Below are 23843 nucleotides of genomic sequence, written 5' to 3' on the forward strand. Positions count from 1 at the left end.
TGACTCTACTGTGGCTCTTCTGTGACTCTTCTGTGACTCTACTGTGGCTCTTCTGTGACTCTACTGTGACTCGTCTGTGTCTCTTCTGTGACTCTTCTGTGACTCTTCTGTGACTCTACTGTGACTCTACTGTGGCTCTTCTGTGACTCTTCTGTGACTCTTCTGTGACTCTTCTGTGACTCTACTGTGACTCTACTGTGACTCGTCTGTGTCTCTTCTGTGACTCTTCTGTGACTCTACTGTGACTCGTCTGTGTCTCTTCTGTGACTCTTCTGTGACTCTTCTGTGACTCTACTGTGACTCTACTGTGACTCTTCTGTGACTCTTCTGTGACTCTACTGTGACTCTACTGTGGCTCTTCTGTGACTCTTCTGTGACTCTACTGTGGCTCTTCTGTGACTCTACTGTGACTCGTCTGTGTCTCTTCTGTGACTCTTCTGTGACTCTTCTGTGACTCTACTGTGACTCTACTGTGGCTCTTCTGTGACTCTTCTGTGACTCTACTGTGACTCTACTGTGACTCTTCTGTGACTCTTCTGTGACTCGTCTGTGACTCGTCTGTGACTCATCTGTGACTCGTCTGTGACTCGTCTGTGACTCGCCTGTGACTCGCCTGTGACTCGTCTGTGACTCGTCTGTGACTCCTCTGTGACTCTACTGTGACTCGTCTGTGACTCGTCTGTGACTCTACTGTGACTCGTCTGTGACTCGTCTGTGACTCTACTGTGACTCTACTGTGACTCTACTGTGACTCTACTGTGACTCGTCTGTGACTCGTCTTTGACTTGTCTTTGACTCGTCTGTGACTCGTCTGTGACTCGTCTGTGACTCGTCTGTGACTCGTCTGTGACTCGTCTGTGACTCGTCTGTGACTCTACTGTGACTCTACTGTGACTCGTCTGTGACTCTTCTGTGACTCGTCTGTGACTCTTCTGTGACTCGTCTGTGACTCGTCTGTGACTCTACTGTGACTCGTCTGTGACTCGTCTGTGACTCGTCTGTGACTCGTCTGTGACTCGTCTGTGACTCGTCTGTGACTCTTCTGTGACTCGTCTGTGACTCTACTGTGACTCGTCTGTGACTCGTCTGTGACTCGTCTGTGACTCTACTGTGACTCGTCTGTGACTCGTCTGTGACTCGTCTGTGACTCGTCTGTGACTCGTCTGTGACTCGTCTGTGACTCGTCTGTGACTCGTCTGTGACTCTACTGTGACTCTACTGTGACTTGTCTGTGACTTGTCTGTGACTCTACTGTGACTCGTCTGTGACTCGTCTGTGACTCTTCTGTGACTCGTCTGTGACTCTACTGTGACTCGTCTGTGACTCGTCTGTGACTCTACTGTGACTCTTCTGTAACTCTTCTATGACTCTACTGTGACTCGTCTGTGACTCTTCTGTGACTCGTCTGTGACTCGTCTGTGACTCGTCTGTGACTCGTCTGTGACTCGTCTGTGACTCTACTGTGACTCTTCTGTGACTCCTCTGTGACTCTACTGTGACTCTTCTGTGACTCTTCTGTGACTCGTCTGTGACTCGTCTGTGACTCTACTGTGACTCGTCTGTGACTCTACTGTGACTCGTCTGTGAATCTACCGTGACTCGTCTGTGACTCGTCTGTGACTCGTCTGTGACTCGTCTGTGACTCGTCTGTGACTCTTCTGTGACTCGTCTGTGACTCGTCTGTGACTCTACTGTGACTCGTCTGTGACTCGTCTGTGACTCGTCTGTGACTCTACTGTGACTCTTCTGTGACTCTACTGTGACTCGTCTGTGACTCTTCTGTGACTCGTCTGTGACTCGTCTGTGACTCGTCTGTGACTCTACTGTGACTCTACTGTGACTCCTCTGTGACTCTACTGTGACTCTACTGTGACTCTTCTGTGACTCGTCTGTGACTCTACTGTGACTCTTCTGTGACTCGTCTGTGACTCTACTGTGACTCTACTGTGACTCTTCTGTGACTCCTCTGTGACTCTACTGTGACTCTTCTGTGACTCTTCTGTGACTCGTCTGTGACTCGTCTGTGACTCTACTGTGACTCGTCTGTGACTCTACTGTGACTCGTCTGTGAATCTACCGTGACTCGTCTGTGACTCGTCTGTGACTCGTCTGTGACTCGTCTGTGACTCGTCTGTGACTCGTCTGTGACTCTTCTGTGACTCGTCTGTGACTCGTCTGTGACTCTACTGTGACTCGTCTGTGACTCGTCTGTGACTCGTCTGTGACTCTACTGTGACTCTTCTGTGACTCTACTGTGACTCGTCTGTGACTCTTCTGTGACTCGTCTGTGACTCGTCTGTGACTCGTCTGTGACTCTACTGTGACTCTACTGTGACTCCTCTGTGACTCTACTGTGACTCTACTGTGACTCTTCTGTGACTCGTCTGTGACTCTACTGTGACTCTTCTGTGACTCGTCTGTGACTCTACTGTGACTCTTCTGTGACTCGTCTGTGACTCGTCTGTGACTCTACTGTGACTCGTCTGTGACTCTACTGTGACTCTACTGTGACTCTTCTGTGACTCGTCTGTGACTCGTCTGTGACTCTACTGTGACTCTTCTGTGACTCTTCTGTGACTCTACTGTGACTCACTTTACTTCCTGCTCTTCTCTTCGTCTTCAGCAAGTCAGGTGACCTCGAGGAAGAGTTGAAAAATGTCACCAACAACTTGAAGTCTCTGGAGGCTCAGTCAGACAAGGTACTGCAGGAGCATTATTATGGGATGTCCTTGTACAAGTGTAGAACATTGTGACCTGCCGCAGGGGTCAGTACCCGTTTATGAGTTACTGAACTCAAAGTCAGTCACTCCCAGAGATTCTGATGATACTTCAACAGGTACTGACCACTGCTCGCTCCTGTGTTTCAGTACTCGCAGAAGGAGGACAAGTACGAGGAGGAGATAAAGGTCCTCACAGACAAACTCAAGGAGGTGAGATCTGTCCGTCGTCTTTGATTGACAGGAGCGTGACTCGTGTCTGTGCTTCAGGCTGAGACTCGCGCCGAGTTCGCCGAGCGTTCCGTGGCCAAGCTGGAGAAGACCATCGACGACCTGGAGGGTAAGATCCGTGTCATGAGTTACTACTGGTTATTACTAGTTAGTAGTTATTCTTTTGAAATCTTTTTTAAAGCCTTCATTTCTTCTCTTGAATGGTTTGATATAATGAAACATGAAGGTTTATGTATTTAAATGTTGAATATTGTTATATATTTTAATTACATTTCGAGTCTATATATAAATAATGAAATAAAACAAACATTTTATATTCCATTCGTTCAATAAAGTCGATCTGACACTGATTTACTTCCATATTGTTGTGATGCAGAAGGTCACGTGTTTAACCTTCTTCTTCTTCTTCTTCTTCTTCTTCTTCTTCTTCTTCCCACCATCGTGTCTTCTGTGTGTCACTGTCTTCTCTCTTCTCTCTCTATCTATCATCTATCTCTTCTATCTTGTCTCTCCATCTCTTCTCTCTCCATCTATCTTGTCTCTCCATCTCTTCTCTCTCCATCTCTCATCTATCTCATCTCTCCATCTCTCATCTATCTCTCCATCTCCCCATCTCTCATCTATCTCTTCTCTCTCCATCTATCTTGTCTCTCCATCTCTTCTCTCTCCGTCTCTCATCTCTCCATCTCTCATCTATCTCTCCATCTCTCATCTATCTCTTCTCTCTCCATCTATCTTGTCTCTCCGTCTCTCATCTATCTCATCTCTCCATCTCTCATCTATCTCTCCATCTCTCATCTATCTCTTCTCTCTCCATCTATCTTGTCTCTCCGTCTCTCATCTATCTCATCTCTCCATCTCTCATCTATCGCTCCATCTCTCATCTATCTCTTCTCTCTCCATCTACCTTGTCTCTCCATCTCTTCTCTCTCCATCTATCTTGTCTCTCCATCTCTTCTCTCTCCGTCTCTCATCTATCTCATCTCTCCACCTATCATCTATCTCTTCTCTCTCCATCTCTCCTTCTCTCTTCTGTCTGGATCTGTGTGTTCTTCAGACGAGGTGTACGCTCAGAAGTTGAAGGGCAAAGCTCTGAGCGAGGAGCTGGACCTGGCTCTGAACGACATGACTACACTGTAGACGCTTCTTCTTCTCTTCTTCTTCTTCTCTTCTTCTTCTTCTTCTCTTCTTCTTCTTCTTCTCCTCCTCTACACCCTCCTCCTCCTTCTCTTCTTCCTCTTCTTCTTCTTCATCTTCTTCATCTTCTCCTCCTCTTCCCCTCCCCCTCCTCCTCCTCCTCTTCTTCTTCTTCCTCCTCCTCCTCCTCCTCTTCTTCTTCTTCCTCCTCCTCCTCCTCTTCTTCTCCTCCTCCTCTTCTTCTTCTTCTTCTTCCTCCTCTTCTTCTTCTGTCTTCGCTCGGGTCCTCCTGCTGCCGTGGACCTCTGGCCCGGACCCTCCTTCAAGCCAACACTGTCACGTCTCTGTGTCGGTTCACACCAACAACTCTTTATTTAATGTCTCGACACCTCTGTTGCATCCATGTATTAAAGCGCTCTTGACTTTTCTGTCGCCTTCTTTCACTTCCTCCTCTCACACTTGTGCATTTTCACTTCCTGCAGCAGATCAGACACTTCCTGTCGAACACACATGTGAGCCAAAGACTCACTTATCAGTAGTTACACAACTTTATTTGAACTCATTATAATCATTATAATAATCCTTATGATGAATTATTGTCATTATAATAACATTTATTATTAGTTGTTATCATCATAATAATAACATTTAAATAATTAATAGCTGTTTTTGCTTATTATTATTATTATTATTATTAGTTATTATCATAATAATAACATTTAAATAATTAATAGCTGTTTTTGCTTATTATTATTATTATTAGTTATTATCATAATAATAACAATTAAATAATTAATAGCTGTTTTTGCGTATTATTATTATTATTCGTTATTATCATAATAATAACATGTATTAAAATAATTGAATTGTTGTTGTTACGATTATATCATTATTACTCTAATTATAATTAGTTGTTATTATTATTAGTTACAGTTTAAAAAACACATTTTGTTTATGATTTTTTTAAAATAAATCTATTTTAGTTTGTCATAGAGAAGCTCAACATAATTAAACAATGAAGGAATTAAAACACAAATGACTTGATCATGAATTTGGAAATAAACTGATCACTTGAAGCTCATAGAGATAATCAATAATAAATCTTTACATAAACAACACAATATGATGAAGATGACGGTGAAGATAAAGATGATAAAGATGATGATGATGAAGATAATGATGAAGATGATAATGATGAAGATGAAGATGATGATGATGATGATGAAGATAATGATGATGAAGATGATAATGATGATGATGATGATGATAATGAATATAATGATGATGATGATGAAGATGATGATGATGAAGATAATGAAGATGATAATGATGATGATGAAGATGATAATGATGAAGATGATGATGATGATGATAATGATGAAGATGAAGATGAAGATTATGATGATGATGATAATGATAATGATGATGATGATAATGAATATAATGATGATGATGATGATGATGAAGATGATAATGATGATGATGATGAAGATGATGATGGAGATGAAGATGATGAAGATGATGATGATGAGGAAGATGATGATGATGATGATGAAGATGATGAAGATGATGATGAAGATAATAATGATGAAGATGATGATGATGAAGATGATAATGATGATAATGATGAAGATGATGATGATGATGAAGATGATAATGATGATGATGATGATGATGAAGATGATGAAGATGATGAAGATGATGATGAAGATAATAATGATGAAGATGATGATGATGAAGATGATAATGATGATAATTATGAAGATGATGATGATGATGATGAAGATGATAATGATGATGATGATGATGATGATGATGGTCATGTGACTCCAGAGAAACTAGCTCAGGCCAAAGAGGAGAACCTGGACCTGCACCAGGAGTTGGACCAAACCCTCCTGGAGCTCAACAACCTGTAAATCTTCACGTGTTCCTCGACGCTGGGACATCCTTCATCCTTTTGATTGACACCTGTCATCTTCACGTTACTCAGAGTTTGTCCAGGACAGAGAAACTAATGATGCGAAGCTAAGATACACGTTCTCTGGACGTGAAGATGATGATGATGATGATGATGATGATGATGATGAAGATGATGATGATGATGATGATGATGATGATGATGATGATGAAGATGAAGATGATGTCACTTTGAATAAAGTTGATGTGAACTGTTGTGAGTCTTCTCTTCATCAAGTGTGTGTTCATGACTTTCATCAAACTATCATGATTTTCAAATGTTCTGTGACGAGTGAACACATGATGTGTAAATACATGGTTTAAATGTTTAGTAGCAGCAGGTTAGTGATGAGTCATTCATGACGATGAAGATGATGAAGATGATGATGAAGATGATGATGGATGAAGATGATGAAGATGAATATATTTACATCATAAATGTCAAGAGTTCACTGTAAACAAATATAGAACCAAACAAGGAAGTCATTTGTTTTGAGTAGTTCTTCATCCAACACAGTCCTCCTGCAGGACACACTCTAGACCTGCGCTGGAGAAACATCTCACAATAGAGTCTGGGACCATCAGCACTGGTGCACCTCAGGGCTGTGTTCTCTGCCCCCTGCTCTTCTCCCTGAACATCTGCTCCTCAAGTCAAACTCCTCGGTCTGATCTGACATCAGGGTCAGTGCTTCAAAATATTGACACGATCTAAAATCTTGCGTCTAAAGTTTCAAGAAGCTCAGATGAACGACAAGAATAAGAAAGAAGCGACAGAAAGTACAATAGAAACTGTGTGTGAAGAGTTTAAGATGGTAAATGAAATTATTATTATATCATATATTATTATTATTATTATGTTATTAACAAAGTTTGACTGAACATATGAAACAAGTCCTCAAATCCACAATAAACTTATTATCATAAATAAGAATCGATAGATTCAACACTTACAAAATAAGAGTCTGATTGCGAAAGTAACCACTTTATCACTGATCTACTTTTGATTGACGTGTTCATATAAACCCTGTTGGCTCTCTTGCCAGAAGGGCGGAGGACTTACTGGAAATTGAAACAGATGACGTATGCAGATGAGTGGGCGAAATATGGATCATTCTATTGGCCAATGCTCGTTGAGCGACATGGTTTTAATCCAATCGGTACGAAGAGATGAACGCCCTCGGTCAGACTAGATCTCTAAACCATACGCGGACGCTCGTTAGGTTGATCTTGAGCAGGATCAGCCCATCCACGTGTTCTGTGAATCAGTGAGAAAAACTGCGACGCAGATTTCCTTGACGGGAAGTGGGCGGAGTGAAGATGCGCCATTAGCTCTAAGAAGAACAACATGTTATTCTCGTGTAAAAACTCTTCAACGACTTCATGAAAGATGGCGAGTGGACACTAGAGCTGAGACCAGAGCCGCGCTCAGGTATGACGTGTCTTGTTTGTCGTGACGTCAGCGTGTCGTCGAACGAGCTTACAAATAATGTTCGTTCGAACATCAAACTTTTGTCTTTCGCTGGAAACAAACATTCGCAGCTGATGATGCGATATTTATGTTCAAACACACGTTTTGTTGGAAGTTTTTGCTTCAGTTAATGGTGCTAACAGTTGACTGATGCTAACAGATGACTGATGCTAACAGTAGACTGGTGCTAACAGTTGACTGATGCTAACAGATGACTGATGCTAACAGTAGACTGATGCTAACAGTTGACTGATGCTAACAGTAGACTGATGCTAACAGGTGACTGATGCTAACAGTAGACTGATGCTAACAGATGACTGATGCTAACAGATGACTGATGCTAACAGATGACTGATGCTAACAGTAGACTGATGCTAACAGTTGACTGATGCTAACAGATGACTGATGCTAACAGTAGACTGATGCTAACAGTTGACTGATGCTAACAGTTGACTGATGCTAACAGTAGACTGATGCTAACAGATGACTGATGCTAACAGTAGACTGATGCTAACAGTTGACTGATGCTAACAGTAGACTGATGCTAACAGGTGACTGATGCTAACAGTAGACTGATGCTAACAGATGACTGATGCTAACAGATGACTGATGCTAACAGATGACTGATGCTAACAGTAGACTGATGCTAACAGTTGACTGATGCTAACAGATGACTGATGCTAACAGTAGACTGATGCTAACAGTTGACTGATGCTAACAGATGACTGATGCTAACAGTAGACTGGTGCTAACAGATGACTGATGCTAACAGTAGACTGGTGCTAACAGATGACTGATGCTAACAGTTGACTGATGCTAACAGTTGACTGATGCTAACAGATGACTGATGCTAACAGTAGACTGATGCTAACAGTTGACTGATGCTAACAGATGACTGATGCTAACAGTAGACTGGTGCTAACAGATGACTGATGCTAACAGTAGACTGATGCTAACAGATGACTGATGCTAACAGTTGACTGATGCTAACAGATGACTGATGCTAACAGTAGACTGATGCTAACAGTAGACTGATGCCAACAGATGACTGATGCTAACAGTTGACTGATGCTAACAGATGACTGATGCTAACAGTTGACTGATGCTAACAGATGACTGATGCTAACAGTAGACTGATGCTAACAGTTGACTGATGCTAACAGTAGACTGACGCTAACAGATGACTGATGCTAACAGTAGACTGATGCTAACAGATGACTGATGCTAACAGTAGACTGATGCTAACAGATGACTGATGCTAACAGTTGACTGATGCTAACAGATGACTGATGCTAACAGATGACTGATGCTAACAGATGACTGATGCTAACAGTAGACTGATGCTAACAGGTGACTGATGCTAACTGTTGAATGATGCCAACAGATGACTGATGCCAACAGATGACTGATGCCAACAGATGACTGATGCTAACAGTTGACTGATGCTAACAGATGACTGATGCTAACAGTAGACTGATGCTAACAGATGACTGATGCTATCAGTAGACTGATGCAAACAGTAGACTGACGCTAACAGTAGACTGATGCTAACGGATGACTGATGCTAACAGTTGACTGATGCTAACAGTTGACTGATGCTAACAGTTGACTGATGCTAACAGATGACTGATGCTAACAGTAGACTGATGCCAGCAGTTGACTGATACTAACAGATGACTGATGCTAACAGTTGACTGATGCTAACAGTTGACTGATGCTAACAGATGACTGATGCTAACAGTAGACTGATGCTAACAGATGACTGATGCAAACAGTAGACTGATGCAAACAGTAGACTGATGCTAACAGTTGACTGATGCTAACAGTTGACTGATGCTAACAGATGACTGATGCTAACAGATGACTGATGCTAACAGTTGACTGATGCCAACAGATGACTGATGCCAACAGATGACTGATGCCAACAGATGACTGATGCTAACAGTAGACTGATGCTAACAGATGACATATGCTAACAGTTGACTGATGCTAACAGTAGACTGATGCTAACAGTAGACTGATGCTAACAGGTGACTGATGCTAACAGGTGACTGATGCTAACAGGTGACTGATGCTAACAGTAGACTGATGCTAACAGATGACTGATGCTAACAGGTGACTGATGCTAACAGTTGACTGATGCTAACAGGTGACTGATGCTAACAGTAGACTGATGCTAACAGTAGACTGATGCTAACAGATGACTGATGCTAACAGTAGACTGATGCTAACAGTAGACTGATGCTAACAGTAGACTGAAGCTAACAGTAGACTGACGCTAACAGTAGACTGACGCTAACAGATGACTGACGCTAACAGATGACTGACGCTAACAGATGACTGACGCTAACAGATGACTGACGCTAATAGATGACTGACGCTAACAGATGACTGACGCTAACAGATGACTGACGCTAACAGTAGACTGACGCTAACAGATGACTGATGCTAACAGTTGACTGATGCTAACAGATGACTGATGCTAACAGTAGACTGATGCTAACAGTAGACTGATGCTAACAGTTGACTGATACTAACAGATGACTGATGCTAACAGTTGACTGATGCTAACAGTTGACTGATGCTAACAGATGACTGATGCTAACAGATGACTGATGCTAACAGATGACTGATGCTAACAGTAGACTAATGCAAACGGTAGACTGATGCAAACAGTAGACTGATGCAAACAGTTGACTGATGCTAACAGATGACTGATGCTAACAGTAGACTGATGCTAACAGTAGACCGATACTAACAGATGACTGATGCTAACAGATGACTGATGCTAACAGATGACTGATGCTAATAGTAGACCGACGCTAACAGTAGACCGATACTAACAGCAGACCGATGCTAACGATGTTTGTTTATATTCTCCAGCTACCCTCATCATGTTCTTCCCTCTCCTGCTGGCATGTCTGGCTTCTGTGTCACATGGAATTCCAGGTCAGTTCTAAACCCAAATAAGATTTTAAGTTAGAAAATCAAGTTTTCTCACAGTGTGTTGAGCAGGAAAATGTTGGAAACGGTGCAGATATAAGTTAATAATATCAGTGGTAATTGTTTATGAAGCTACATAACTTAACGTCTGCAAGACAGATACGACCATTAAAGCCTCTCAGTACAAGATCATGATCACGTTCATGTGCATGACATTCAAGGACACGATCTGTTTTTATAGCTGAGGATGATGAATTCAATCAACTAGTATCAACTCTGGTGTCATTAAACATCAACTAGTATCAACTCTGGTGTCATTAAACATCAACTAGTATCAACTCTGGTGTCATTAAACATCAACTAGTATCAACTCTGGTGTCATTAAACATCAACTAGTATCAACTCTGGTGTCATTAAACATCAACTAGTATCAACTCTGGTGTCATTAAACATCAACTAGTATCAACTCTGGTGTCATTAAACATCAACTAGTATCAACTCTGGTGTCATTAAACATCAACTAGTATCAACTCTGGTGTCATTAAACATCAACTAGTATCAACTCTGGTGTCATTAAACATCAACTAGTATCGACTCTGGTGTCATTAAACATCAACTAGTATCGACTCTGGTGTCATTAAACATCGACTAGTATCAACTCTGGTGTCATTAAACATCAACTAGTATCGACTCTGGTGTCATTAAACATCAACTAGTATCGACTCTGGTGTCATTAAACATCAACTAGTATCGACTCTGGTGTCATTAAACATCAACTAGTATCGACTCTGGTGTCATTAAACATCAACTAGTATCGACTCTGGTGTCATTAAACATCAACTAGTATCGACTCTGGTGTCATTAAACATCAACTAGTATCATTAAACATCAACTAGTATCAACTCTGGTGTCATTAAACATCAACTAGTATCGACTCTGGTGTCATTAAACATCAACTAGTATCGACTCTGGTGTCATTAAACATCGACTAGTATCAACTCTGGTGTCATTAAACATCAACTAGTATCGACTCTGGTGTCATTAAACATGGACTAGTATCGACTCTGGTGTCATTAAACATCAACTAGTATCGACTCTGGTGTCATTAAACATCAACTAGTATCAACTCTGGTGTCATTAAACATCAACTAGTATCAACTCTGGTGTCATTAAACATCAACTAGTATCAACTCTGGTGTCATTAAACATCAACTAGTATCAACTCTGGTGTCATTAAACATCAACTAGTATCAACTCTGGTGTCATTAAACATCAACTAGTATCAACTCTGGTGTCATTAAACATCAACTAGTATCAACTCTGGTGTCATGTAGTGAATGTTCTTCAAGACGCAGTAACTTCTCATCATGACCATGTTTTACACTTATTACATTATAAAGTTGCTCTGAAATCTGGACAAACGAGAGGTTACAAGAGTCCATTATGACGTAATAATGGCTTCACTCCTCCAGCTGTAATCACGCCCGCTTTGTTAATGCAATGAGTCCCTTGAAGGTGGAGAACATTGATGACGTGCGGTGACAAACCTCCATGCTTGACCAATCACAGCAGAGTGGGTGTGGTTATGGTCAACAAGATTTCATCTCCAGAAAAACAACGTTTTTTCAGTGGGCGGAGCTTAAGATAATTTTGTACAAACACACACTGATGATACAATAGAGTCACACATCACAACAACACACACTGATGATACAATAGAGATAAACATCAAAACAACACACACACTGATGATACAATAGAGTCACACATCACAACAACACACACACTGATGATACAATAGAGTCACACATCACAACAACACACACTGATGATACAATAGAGTCACACATCACAACAACACACACTGATGATACAATAGAGATACACATCAAAACAACACACACACTGATGATACAATAGAGTCACGCATCACAACAACACACACACTGATGATACAATAGAGTCACACATAACAACAACAACACACACACTGATGATACAATAGAGTCTCACACACACACACACACACACTGATGATATAATAGTCACACAACAACACACACACGCATACAAACTTTAACACAAACGCATTCAAACTTTAACACACACGCATACACACTTTAACACACACAGTGAGTGAGTAACTAAGTAAGTAAAGGTTGTCATCTCTGTACAGTTACGGTAAAGACAGTTGTGTCTTCTGTGTGATGAGTTGAAAGACGATTATTAATGATTCACTGGGACGTTCCCAGAAGAACTAGTTTGTAGGAACTTTCCCAGAAGAACTAGTTTGTAGGAACTTTCCCAGAAGAACTAGTTTGTAGGAACTTTCCCAGAAGAACTAGTTTGTAGGAACTTTCCCAGAAGAACTAGTTTGTAGGAACGTTCCCAGAAGACCTAGTTTGTAGGAACTTTCCCAGAAGAACTAGTTTGTAGGAACTTTCCCAGAAGAACTAGTTTGTAGGAACGTTCCCAGAAGAACTAGTTTGTAGGAACGTTCCCAGAAGAACTAGTTTGTAGGAACTTTCCCAGAAGAACTAGTTTGTAGGAACTTTCCCAGAAGAACTAGTTTGTAGGAACTTTCCCAGAAGAACTAGTTTGTAGGAACTTTCCCAGAAGAACTAGTTTGTAGGAACTCACTGTTACTGTAGTAACGACTCCAACAACAACATTCCCTGGAACTACTTAGTAGTTATTTGGAAACATGACTCAGTCCTCGTCAGACGCTACAGCAACCAACACATTTGAATAAATAAAGTTGTGGTTCTGAGGATCTCGCGGGTCATGTTCTCACACCAATATACACAAATATACACGAAAATACACGAAAATACACGAATATACACGAATATACACGAAAATACACGAATATACAAAAATATACACGAAAATACACGAATATACAAAAATATACACAAATATACACGAAAATACACGAATATACGAAAATACACGAATATACACGAAAATACACGAATATACAAAAATATACACGAAAATACACGAATATACAAAAATATACACAAATATACACGAAAATACACGAATATACAAAAATATACACGAAAATACACGAATATACAAAAATATACACGAAAATACACGAATATACAAAAATATACACAAATATACACGAAAATACACAAATATACACGAATATACACAAATATACACGAATATACACGAATATACACGAATATACACGAATATACACGAATAGACACGAATAGACACAAATATACACGAATAGACACGAATAGACACGAATAAACACTAATATACACTAATATACACGAATATACACGAATATACACAAATACACACACGAATATAAACAAATACACACACAAATAAACACACACAAATACACACAAATATACACGAAAATACACAAATACACACACGAATATACACAAATACACACACGAATATACACGAATACACACACGAATATAAACAAATACACACACGAATACACACGAATATACATAAATATACACGAAAATACACAAATATACACAAATACACACACGAAAATACACAAATATACACAAATACACACACGAATATACACGAATACACACACGAATATAAACAAATACACACACAAGTAAACACACACGAATACACACGAATATACACAAATATACACAAGTTGAATCCAGACGGTGCTGAACCTTCACAGATGCTACACATTTACCTGAGAGATTCGGCGCTAGTTTGACTTTGTGACACTTTGTGTGGGTTTATGTCATTTACAAATATGTGTTTTACGGTAGTTAGTTAAGAGGTAGTTAGTTAGTTAGTTTGGATGATGCAACCTTTCAACTGGCGTCTCATATCAAGTGTGAAGTGAACAGGCAGGAAGTAACGACGTCACAAACACTGTGTCTGAGGAGACACTTTGGTGAGCGACGATGACAAGAAAACACTCGTCATGACTCGGGTTTTATTGCCGTGAAAGTATTGATGGAACTTGTTTTACGACATCCTGGCTTTCCAGGGACTCCCTCTGCTTCAGGCCATGACGCTCCGCAGGTGTGTCTTGACACGGATCCTGTGCTGGAACATCAGCAGTTCAGTTAGAAAAGAACTTCTTCAGACGGGAGTCGCTGTGACAAGTTAACACACACTGATGATACAATAGAGTCAAACATCACAACAACACACACTGATGATACAATAGAGTCACACATCACAACAACACACACTGATGATACAATAGAGTCACACATCACAACAACACACACTGATGATACAATAGAGTCACACATCACAACAACACACACTGATGATACAATAGAGTCACACATCACAACAACACACACTGATGATACAATAGAGTCACACATCACAACATCACACACTGATGATACAATAGAGTCACACATCACAACAACACACACTGATGATACAATAGAGTCACACATCACAACAACACACACTGATGATACAATAGAGTCACACATCACAACAACACACACTGATGATACAATAGAGTCACACATCACAACAACACACACTGATGATACAATAGAGTCACACATCACAACATCACACACTGATGATACAATAGAGTCACACATCACAACAACACACACTGATGATACAATAGAGTCACACATCACAACAACACACACTGATGATACAATAGAGTCACACATCACAACATCACACACTGACGATACAATAGAGTCACACATCACAACAACACACACTGACGATACAATAGAGTCACACATCACAACAACACACACTGATGATACAATAGAGTCACACATCACAACAACACACACTGATGATACAATAGAGTCACACATCACAACAACACACACTGACGATACAATAGAGTCACACATCACAACAACACACACTGACGATACAATAGAGTCACACATCACAACAACACACACTGACGATACAATAGAGTCACACATCACAACAACACACACTGATGATACAATAGAGTCACACATCACAACAACACACACTGATGATACAATAGAGTCACACATCACAACAACACACACTGATGATACAATAGAGTCACACATCACAACAACACACACTGATGATACAATAGAGTCACACATCACAACAACACACACTGATGATACAATAGAGTCACACATCACAACAACACACACTGATGATACAATAGAGTCACACATCACAACAACACACACTGATGATACAATAGAGTCACACATCACAACAACACACACTGATGATACAATAGAGTCACACATCACAACAACACACACTGACGATACAATAGAGTCACACATCACAACAACACACACTGATGATACAATAGAGTCACACATCACAACAACACACACTGATGATACAATAGAGTCACACATCACAACAACACACACTGATGATACAATAGAGTCACACATCACAACAACACACACTGATGATACAATAGAGTCACACATCACAACAACACACACTGATGATACAATAGAGTCACACATCACAACAACACACACTGATGATACAATAGAGTCACACATCACAACAACACACACTGATGATACAATAGAGTCACACATCACAACAACACACACTGATGATACAATAGAGTCACACATCACAACAACACACACTGATGATACAATAGAGTCACACATCACAACAACACACACTGATGATACAATAGAGTCACACATCACAACAACACACACTGATGATACAATAGAGTCACACATCACAACAACACACACTGATGATACAATAGAGTCACACATCACAACAACACACACTGATGATACAATAGAGTCACACATCACAACAACACACACTGATGATACAATAGAGTCACACATCACAACAACACACACTGATGATACAATAGAGTCACACATCACAACAACACACACTGATGATACAATAGAGTCACACATCACAACAACACACACTGATGATACAATAGAGTCACACATCACAACAACACACACTGATGATACAATAGAGTCACACATCACAACAACACACACTGATGATACAATAGTGTCACACATCACAACAACAAACACTGATGATACAATAGAGTCACACATCACAACAACACACACTGATGATACAATAGAGTCACACATCACAACAACACACACTGATGATACAATAGAGTCACACATCACAACAACACACACTGATGATACAATAGTCTCACACATCACAACAACACACACTGATGATACAATAGAGTCACACATCACAACAACACACACTGACGATACAATAGAGTCACACATCACAACAACACACACTGATGATACAATAGAGTCACACATCACGACAACACACACTGACGATACAATAGAGTCACACATCACAACATCACACACTGACGATACAATAGAGTCACACATCACAACAACACACACTGATGATACAATAGAGTCACACATCACAACAACACACACTGATGATACAATAGAGTCACACATCACAACAACACACACTGATGATACAATAGAGTCACACATCACAACAACACACACTGATGATACAATAGAGTCACACATCACAACAACACACACTGATGATACAATAGAGTCACACATCACAACAACACACACTGATGATACAATAGAGTCACACATCACAACAACACACACTGATGATACAATAGAGTCACACATCACAACAACACACACTGATGATACAATAGAGTCACACATCACAACAACACACACTGATGATACAATAGAGTCACACATCACAACAACACACACTGATGATACAATAGAGTCACACATCACAACAACACACACTGATGATACAATAGAGTCACACATCACAACAACACACACTGATGATACAATAGAGTCACAACACACACGGATGATACAATAGAGTCACACATCACAACAACACACACTGATGATACAATAGAGTCACACATCACAACAACACACACTGATGATACAATAGAGTCACACATCACAACATCACACACTGATGATACAATAGAGTCACACATCACAACAACACACACTGATGATACAATAGAGTCACACATCACAACATCACACACTGATGATACAATAGAGTCACACATCACAACAACACACACTGATGATACAATAGAGTCACACATCACAACAACACACACTGATGATACAATAGAGTCACACATCACAACAACACACACTGATGATACAATAGAGTCACACATCACAACAACACACACTGATGATACAATAGAGTCACACATCACAACAACACACACTGATGATACAATAGAGTCACACATCACAACAACACACACTGATGATACAATAGAGTCACACATCACAACAACACACACTGATGATACAATAGAGTCACACATCACAACAACACACACTGATGATACAATAGAATCACACATCACAACAACACACTGATGATACAATAGTGTCACACATCACAACAACACACACTGATGATACAATAGAGTCACACATCACAACAACACCCACTGATGATACAATAGAGTCACACATCACAACAACACACACTGATGATACAATAGTGTCACACATCACAACAACACACACTGATGATACAATAGAGTCACACATCACAACAACACACACTGATGATACAATAGAGTCACACATCACAACAACACACACTGATGATACAATAGAGTCACACATCACAAAAACACACACTGATGATACAATAGTGTCACACATCACAACAACACACACTGATGATACAATAGTGTCACACATCACAACAACACACACTGATGATACAATAGTGTCACACATCACAACAACACACACTGATGATACAATAGAGTCACACATCACAACAACACACACTGATGATACAATAGAGTCACACATCACAACATCACACACTGATGATACAATAGAGTCACACATCACAACATCACACATTAATAATACAATAGAGTCACACATCACAACATCACACACTGATGATACAATAGAGTCACACATCACACACTGATGATACAATAGAGTCACACATCACAACATCACACACTGATGATACAATAGAGTCACACATCACAACACACACACACACACACACTAATAATACAAAAGAGTCACACATCACAACACACACACACGCATACACACTTTAACACACACAGTGAGTGAGTAACTAAGTAAGTAAAGGTTGTCATCTCTGTACAGTTACGGTAAAGACAGTTGTGTCTTCTGTGTGATGAGTTGAAAGACGATTATTAATGATTCACTGGGACGTTCCAAGAAGAACTAGTTTGTAGGAACTTTCCCAGAAGAACTAGTTTGTAGGAACTTTCCCAGAAAAACTAGTTTGTAGGAACTTTCCCAGAAGAACTAGTTTGTAGGAACGTTCCCAGAAGAACTAGTTTGTAGGAACTTTCCCAGAAGAACTAGTTTGTAGGAACTTTCCCAGAAGAACTAGTTTGTAGGAACTTTCCCAGAAGAACTAGTTTGTAGGAACGTTCCCAGAAGAACTAGTTTGTAGGAACTTTCCCAGAAGAACTAGTTTGGAGGAACGTTCCCAGAAGAACTAGTTTGTAGGAACGTTCCCAGAAGAACTAGTTTGTAGGAACGTTCCCAGAAGAACTAGTTTGTAGGAACTTTCCCAGAAGAACTAGTTTGTAGGAACTTTCCCAGAAGAACTAGTTTGTAGGAACGTTCCCAGAAGAACTAGTTTGTAGGAACGTTCCCAGAAGAACTAGTTTGTAGGAACTTTCCCAGAAGAACTAGTTTGGAGGAACGTTCCCAGAAGAACTAGTTTGTAGGAACGTTCCCAGAAGAACTAGTTTGTAGGAACGTTCCCAGAAGAACTAGTTTGTAGGAACTTTCCCAGAAGAACTAGTTTGTAGGAACGTTCCCAGAAGAACTAGTTTGTAGGAACGTTCCCAGAAGAACTAGTTTGTAGGAACGTTCCCAGAAGAACTAGTTTGTAGGAACGTTCCCAGAAGAACTAGTTTGTAGGAACGTTCCCAGAAGAACTAGTTTGTAGGAACTTTCCCAGAAGAACTAGTTTGTAGGAACGTTCCCAGAAGAACTAGTTTGTAGGAACGTTCCCAGAAGAACTAGTTTGTAGGAACGTTCCCAGAAGAACTAGTTTGTAGGAACGTTCCCAGAAGAACTAGTTTGTAGGAACGTTCCCAGAAGAACTGGTTTAGCGGCTTAAAGTTCAATAATATTCCTGATCGAGGCAGACGTTTTCAGACTCACTGGTTCATGGAACTCCTCTGGTTTCTAGAACCCTCCTTGGTGATGTACCCCCAGTCCCCGGTGCTGGAGGTCGGGACCGACTTCACCGCCACGTGCGTGGTCGTGAACACGCACGAGGTCGTGAACACGCACGAGGTCAACGCGCTCGAGGTCACGGCCGACGACCTCAGCTGGACGCTCGCCAACACGCTCATTCCCAGAGAGCGATACACGAGGATCAACGACACGGCGCTCAGCGTCACCGTCCACGTGACGGGCGACGAGCACGAGTGGCTGTTCTGCCGAGCCCAGATGAAGCCGGGCTCCAGGTTCATGCCCCCGCGGAGACTGACCCACGGGCTGCTCCTCAGGAGAGGCTGTACGTGGCTTCCGTCGGCGCCGGTGTTCCTCGCAGACGTGTGCGTGAAGTCGACATGAACGCGTGTGTTTGTCTCGTCAGATCGTCCGGAGAAGCCGCAGAATCTGTCGTGTGTCGCCGTTCAACAGGGGAACACCATCCATGACATCATCACCTGCCAGTGGACGCCGCAGACACGGACCACCAAAAACGTCGAGACCACCTACACCCTGAACGTGAAGGTCAGCGAGTAAGTGGCCTTTTCTAGACCGTCGCCATCATCAGTCTTGAAGGGTGTGTGTGTGGGTGTGTGTCGTGGTGTGTGTCGTGGTGTGTGTCGTGGTGTGTGTCGTGGTGTGTGTCGTGGTGTGTGTCGTGGGTGTGTCGTGGGTGTGTGTGGGTGTGTGTGTCGTGGGTGTGTGTCGTGGGTGTGTGTGTGTGAGGGTGTGTGTCGTGTGTGTGTCGTGTGTGTGTCGTGTGTGTGTGTGTGTGGGTGTGTGTGTGTGTGGGTGTGTGTGAGGGTGTGTGTCGTGGGTGTGTGTCTAGTGAGGGTGTGTGTGTGGGTGTGTGAGGGTGTGTGTCGTGGTGAGGGTGTGTGTCGTGGGTGTGAGTCTAGTGAGGGTGTGTGTGTGGGTGTGTGAGGGTGTGTGTCGTGGTGAGGGTGTGTGTCGTGGGTGTGAGTCTAGTGAGGGTGTGTGAGGGTGTGTGTCGTGGGTGTGAGTCTAGTGAGGGTGTGTGTGTGGGTGTGTGAGGGTGTGTGTCGTGGTGAGGGTGTGTGTCGTGGGTGTGAGTCTAGTGAGGGTGTGTGTGTGGGTGTGTGAGGGTGTGAGGGTGTGTGTCGTGGGTGTGTGTCTAGTGAGGGTGTGTGAGGGTGTGTGTCGTGGGTGTGTGTCTAGTGAGGGTGTGTGTGTGGGTGTGTGAGGGTGTGTGTCTAGTGAGGGTGTGTGTGTGGGTGTGTGTCGTGGTGAGGGTGTGTGTGTGGGTGTGGTTCGTGGTGAGGGTGTGTGTGTGGGTGTGTGTCGTGGTGAGGGTGTCCTCAGCCTCTCACCCCGAGTAACTGGGATAGACTCCTGTTTAGTTGTCACTATATGAAGAATGTTCATGTATCTCTGGACGTCTGCTCGCGTCTCTCCAGGTCGAAATCGTACAACAAGTCCACAACACTCAGCTCTGCTGAGGTGAGCCTGAAGCTCTTCCCGAACCACGTCCTCATGGACATGTGGGTCGAGGCGCAGAACGAGTTGGGATCGGTGACCTCGGAACATCTGAGAGGCGACGCCAACTGTTTCGGTAGGTTTGTCCCGAGCGAGCGCCTCGAGGTCCTCCTCTGACGTCCTTCATGTCGCAGCCAAGGTCAACCCGCCGGGGAACGTCCAGTTGATCTCAGAAGACGTCCTTCCTAACTCGCTCCTGATGAGCTGGAGCCGGCCCATTCATCCACTCTACATGAGGCTCAGGAACCAGATCCGATACTGCAAGAAAGGATCCGACGTCTGGACTTACGTGAGTACGAAGAGAGACGTTCTTCTCGTATGTTGGTGCTCGTCGTGCTGGAGGATCTACATGATCTCAGAAGGTCATGAGCTCCTGAACCATCTGCTGCTTCATCCAGGTTTACATGAACCGTCAAACGTAAACGAGCATGAACGCTCAAAGTATATGAACCGAAGAAATATGACTTTAATGTTGTGTTTAATGTTGTGTTTAAGGTTGTGTTTAATGTTTAATGTTGTGTTTAATGTTTAAGGTTGTGTTTACTGTTGTGTTTAATGTTGTGTTTAAGGTTGTGTTTAAGGTTGTGTTTAATGTTGTGTTTAAGGTTGTGTTTAAGGTTGTGTTTAATGTTGTTTAAGGTTGTGTTTAATGTTGTGTTTAAGGTTGTGTTTAATGTTGTGTTTAAGGTTGTGTTTAATGTTGTGTTTAAGGTTGTGTTTAATGTTGTGTTTAAGGTTGTGTTTAATGTTTAAGGTTGTGTTTACTGTTGTGTTTAAGGTTGTGTTTAATGTTGTGTTTAAGGTTGTGTTTAATGTTTAATGTTTAAGGTTGTGTTTAATGTTGTGTTTAAGGTTGTGTTTAATGTTGTGTTTAAGGTTGTGTTTAATGTTTAATGTTTAAGGTTGTGTTTAATGTTGTGTTTAAGGTTGTTTTTAATGTTGTGTTTAATGTTGTGTTTAAGGTTGTGTTTAATGTTTAAGGTTGTGTTTACTGTTGTGTTTAAGGTTGTGTTTAAGGTTGTGTTTAAGGTTGTGTTTAATGTTGTGTTTAAGGTTGTGTTTAAGGTTGTGTTTAAGGTTGTGTTTAATGTTGTGTTTAAGGTTGTGTTTAATGTTGTGTTTAAGGTTGTGTTTAATGTTGTGTTTAATGTTGTGTTTAAGGTTGTGTTTAAGGTTGTGTTTAATGTTGTGTTTAAGGTTGTGTTTAATGTTGTGTTTAAGGTTGTGTTTAAGGTTGTGTTTAATGTTGTGTTTAAGGTTGTGTTCTGGTCGTTCAGGTGTTTGGTTGTAAGATGTTCACACGTCTTTTTAAAGTAAATGTTTTTTAACTTCAACATATTAATGTTGCAGACATTACTAATAGAAGTAATTAGTATTTATATAGTACTTTTCCAGACCAGGGTCACAAAGCGCTTAAACAATCCAAACAATACTCAATAAAGTATATACTTTAAAGGTCAAGATAATACTGAGAACATCAAGAGTCTCAGAGAAACAAGGAAAAGCCTGAACAAATAAAAACGTCTTAAGAACTTTTTAAAACAGACTAAAGTATTTTTGAATAATTGTAACTAATAATAAACTCTATTATACCAACATTTATATTGAATTAAAATGATACAAATTTAAAAAATATATATTTTACCAATGGATTGAATTATTGGAATCAAAATATTAAACTCCATTCATTTAAAATACTTGTTCATTTGATTAAACTTTTGATTAAATGATGATTATTTAAAAAAAGAATGAAATGCGTAAAAAACCAACTTAAAGACGGAGATGTTGGTTTCATCTCCACAGCTGTGATCCAAACGATAACGTCAACCATGTGTCTCAGGTTCCACAGAGCGACGTCGCCAGTGACAACGAGTCCTTCAGGCTCCAGAAGCTGAGTTCTGCCACCGAGTACGTGGTCCAGGTCCACTGCAGGTTCGAGGGCGAGTGTGACGGAGAACTGTGGAGCAGCTGGAGCAGCAACTCCAGCAACCGCACGCCCGAGACCAGTGAGTCCCTGAGGCCCCTGAGGCCCCTGAGGCCCCTGAGGCCCCTGAGGCCCCTGAGGCCCCGGAGCTCTAGAGATCCTGGTATTCAAGTTCAAACTAAAACGCTTTATTATTTGTTCATCAACTAGAACCCAATGGAAAACCTGATCTGTGGAGAATCATCACTCAGCAGACGGTGCAGATTGTCTGTAAGGTAAGAACGAGTCCATCAGTACTTGACCTCTCCGTACCTGACCCCTCCGTACCTGACCTCTCCGTACCTGACCTCTCCGTACCTGACCTCTCCGTACCTGACCTCTCCGTACCTGACCTCTCCGTACCTGACCCCTCCGTACCTGACCTCTCCGTACCTGACCCCTCCGTACCTGACCTCTCCGTACCTGACCCCTCCGTACCTGACCTCTCCGTACCTGACCCCTCCGTACCTGACCTCTCCGTACCTGACCTCTCCGTACCTGACCTCTCCGTATCTGACCTCTCCGTACCTGACCCCTCCGTACCTGACCCCTCCGTACCTGACCCCTCCGTACCTGACCTCTCCGTACCTGACCTCTCCGTACCTGACCCCTCCGTACCTGACCTCTCCGTACCTGACCCCTCCGTACCTGACCTCTCCGTACCTGACCTC

The 23843-nt window shown here is 41.6% G+C and overlaps 2 protein-coding genes across 4 annotated transcripts in view; both read left to right on the top strand.

Annotated features, from left to right (window-relative positions):
• tpm2 (tropomyosin 2 (beta)) overlaps positions 1-6257 on the top strand; it is a 32949-nt gene extending 26692 nt beyond the window's left edge. The window contains exons 6-9 of one of the 2 annotated variants that reach the window (XM_087790443.1): positions 2624-2699; positions 2868-2930; positions 2988-3057; positions 5919-6257. In XM_087790443.1, coding sequence (XP_087646569.1) covers positions 2624-2699; positions 2868-2930; positions 2988-3057; positions 5919-6001 — 292 coding nt within the window. In that variant the 3' untranslated portion in view covers positions 6002-6257. Of the gene's footprint in view, positions 1-2623; positions 2700-2867; positions 2931-2987; positions 3058-4005; positions 4514-5918 lie in introns of those variants that run through there. The other variant, XM_087790442.1, reaches the window with a different exon arrangement.
• A 1075-nt stretch (positions 6258-7332) lies between these two features.
• Positions 7333-23843, top strand: part of il6st (interleukin 6 cytokine family signal transduce) — a 32427-nt gene continuing 15916 nt past the window's right edge. Inside the window, exons 1-8 of one of the 2 annotated variants that reach the window (XM_087790444.1) lie at positions 7333-7470; positions 10393-10458; positions 19687-20016; positions 20098-20245; positions 21131-21285; positions 21344-21498; positions 23050-23215; positions 23344-23408. In XM_087790444.1, coding sequence (XP_087646570.1) covers positions 7422-7470; positions 10393-10458; positions 19687-20016; positions 20098-20245; positions 21131-21285; positions 21344-21498; positions 23050-23215; positions 23344-23408 — 1134 coding nt within the window. In that variant the 5' untranslated portion in view covers positions 7333-7421. The remainder of the gene's footprint in view (positions 7471-10392; positions 10459-19686; positions 20017-20097; positions 20246-21130; positions 21286-21343; positions 21499-23049; positions 23216-23343; positions 23409-23843) is intronic. The other variant, XM_087790445.1, reaches the window with a different exon arrangement.

Source organism: Callionymus lyra, chromosome 5 (genome assembly GCF_982586985.1).
Source record: "Callionymus lyra chromosome 5, fCalLyr1.hap1.1, whole genome shotgun sequence".
NCBI lineage: Eukaryota > Metazoa > Chordata > Actinopteri > Syngnathiformes > Callionymidae > Callionymus > Callionymus lyra.